This window comes from Monoraphidium neglectum (genome assembly GCF_000611645.1).
Source record: "Monoraphidium neglectum strain SAG 48.87 unplaced genomic scaffold scaffold00756, whole genome shotgun sequence".
NCBI classification, from domain to species: domain Eukaryota; kingdom Viridiplantae; phylum Chlorophyta; class Chlorophyceae; order Sphaeropleales; family Selenastraceae; genus Monoraphidium; species Monoraphidium neglectum.
Genome location: NW_014012872.1, coordinates 20,045 through 22,513, shown reverse-complemented (window position 1 = coordinate 22,513; position 2,469 = coordinate 20,045). Strand labels below are relative to the sequence as shown.

Below are 2,469 nucleotides of genomic sequence, written 5' to 3'. Positions count from 1 at the left end.
ACGCATGGTGTTGCATTAACGGCCAAGCACGCCAGCCACCCCCCCACCGATGCAGCAGCGCGCCCCTCCACCAGCAGCCAGCAGCCAGCAGTCTGCCTTTGCTTCAGTGGTGGCGCGCGGGGGGGTGCTCGTGTGGGCGACACGAGCCTCGAGTGCTTCATTTGGCTGCTTAGACCTCCGCAGTCCGCATAGCGCACAAGTCGTTCCCACAACAGCACCCCAGTCCCGGTTCACCGACCACGACCCACCCCTCCAACCCCACCCCACTGCCGCAGCCCCGAGGACGGCTTCTCCTATGCGAGCGTGGAGGTCAGTGGTTTTGACGCCGACGCCTTCTGCCCCGCAGACATGCTGGCCCGCATCGCCGCTATCTTCCGCCCCGGCAGCCTGAGCGTCTCCCTCTCCGTCGACGCCGCCAGCCGCTGCGGCGGCTACGCCTGGGGCACGCTGGCCGCGCCGCCGGTCGGGTACGGCTGCCAGTCCGCCACCGCCCAGGAGCTGGCCACCGGCGGCCGCGTGTCCTACTACACCTTTGGCCCCGACCCCGACGCGGCGGTCTCGGCGGCGGCGGACCGGCTGGCGGGCACCACGCTCGACGGCGCCGCGGCCGCGTCGGCCGCGCCGACGCGCTCGCCGAGCCCGGGCGTGGCAGGTGTGCTGCGCCACATGCCTTCGTTCAGCTCTGCGCCGTCGTCAGCGCTGGACAGCGGCAGCTGCGGGGACGACAGGAGCGTGGCATCCAGCGGCGACGACTCGGAGGCCGCGGCCCGCGCGGCGCGCGCGGCGGCGCTCGCGTGGGCGGAGGGCCTCGGCGGTGGGGCGGCCGAGGACAAGGGGGCGGCTGGCGCGGCGGCGGCGGCGGTGGCGGACGTGCTCGCGGCGGCGGCGCGGCAGAGGCGGAGCATGGAGGTGGCCAACCACCAGGCGCTGCTGCTCTGATGACGTCACATCCATTGACCTTGGGCCTGGTGACCTGAGGCCGCCGTTCGTCGGGGACCACGCTCTCGTGACACACCCGCATGCCACCCACATGCACCGACGCGGCCCGGGATCTGCATCTAGCCAGCTGCTTCGTCCAGCAACGCACAGGCGAGCCCCAAGACGTGCGCTGCCCGTGCGGCTTGCGCCTCGCGGCAAGCCTGCATGAGTGCGGTGGCGACGAGCCTTGCGCATGCCTTGCTGTCTCGATATTGCCACTTTGCTGGGGGTAGGGCTGGGTTACTTGCCCCCCGAACACAGAAGAAAGGGCTCAGTTCTCCGCGCGCTGCCGTATCACTGCAGCGCTGGCACACCGGCATCGGCTTGTAGCGCGGCAGTTGTGGTGTGGATGGCCCTCGTGCAGGCGCATTTCGGCCCACCAGCCTCGCGCCTTGCATCGCTAGCTTCTCGGGTCATTTTATTCCTCGCACCATCTGTTCAATTGAGCACAACCGTTGGACGTTGTATTGGCGGCAGGCCATCGGGCCGCCTGGCAGGGGGTTACACATGGTGGGCGTGATGAGGGCATCACACAGCCGCGCCGCTGCCAGGCGCGCTCACTTGAAGGTGTAATGTTGCGTACGGTGGACATAGAGCTCAGCAGGTTGACCAGCCAGGTTACACAGGCGGGCGCAGGTGACAGTGTTGACCGCTGCCGGGCGTGCTGCAATCGCGGCTGACACCGCCATGCCGGCCTGGCGGGGCTATGTCATGTGGACGCGCAGCCAAGTCTGCACCGGCAGCTGGCAGATGGGGCAGCGCGCCAGCGCGGGCGATGCGATGTGCGCTGCGCAGCACGCCCTGCACACGCACAGGTGGCCGCTGTCGCCGTGCACCGCAGTCATTTCACACGGCGCGTCCAGGCAGATGACGCAGCACTTGGTGTCCTGCGGAGCGGCTGGAGCTGCGACCGATGTCCCCGCAGCCAGCGCCTGACCGCTGCCGCTGCCGGCACCAGTGCTCTGGCGGCCGCGGCTGCTCGCGCGGTCTGTGCTGGCCCCGCGATCGCCTGTGCCTCCGCCGCCGCTGCTGCGTCCGCGCTGGCCGGCTGCCGCCGTGGCTTCCAAAGGCGGGGTGCCTGCAGGCGGCATGGTGGCTGCAGGCGCAGCAATGGCGGTCGCAAGCGCAAGCGGCCGTGCGAGCGCACCTGCCAACCCAGCGCCCGCCAGCCTGGCGCCCGATGCGTGCCGTGCAGCCGCCGCGAGCACGGGAGGCAGCAGCAGGGGCGCCCTCCCAGCATCGCTCCCAGCAGCTGCGGGTTGCTGCTGGGCCTGAGGAGGCAAGCTGGTGGCGCCAGCAGCAGGGGCAGCGACGGCCGGCAGCACGGGCGGCAGCCCGCCTGCGGCACCCGTGACGCCCGAGCTGCTGAATGCATGGGACTGCTGCTGCTGCTGCTGCTGCTGCTGCTGCTGCTGCTGCTGTGCCTGCGGCTTGAGTGCCAGCGCTGGCTGCTGCCCCTGTACAGGTGTGGCGGGCGCCGCCGTGCCTCCC

The 2,469-nt window shown here is 70.8% G+C and overlaps 1 protein-coding gene across 1 annotated transcript; it reads left to right on the top strand.

Moving 5' to 3' along the window:
• Positions 1-275: 275 nt before the first annotated feature.
• MNEG_5167 (hypothetical protein) lies at positions 276-939 on the top strand (the record flags this gene model as incomplete). The annotated part of the gene is made up of 1 exon (XM_014046363.1): positions 276-939. A coding segment is annotated over one exon (664 nt), but the record flags the coding sequence as incomplete, so codon positions are not given.
• Between the last annotated feature and the right edge of the window lie 1,530 nt (positions 940-2,469).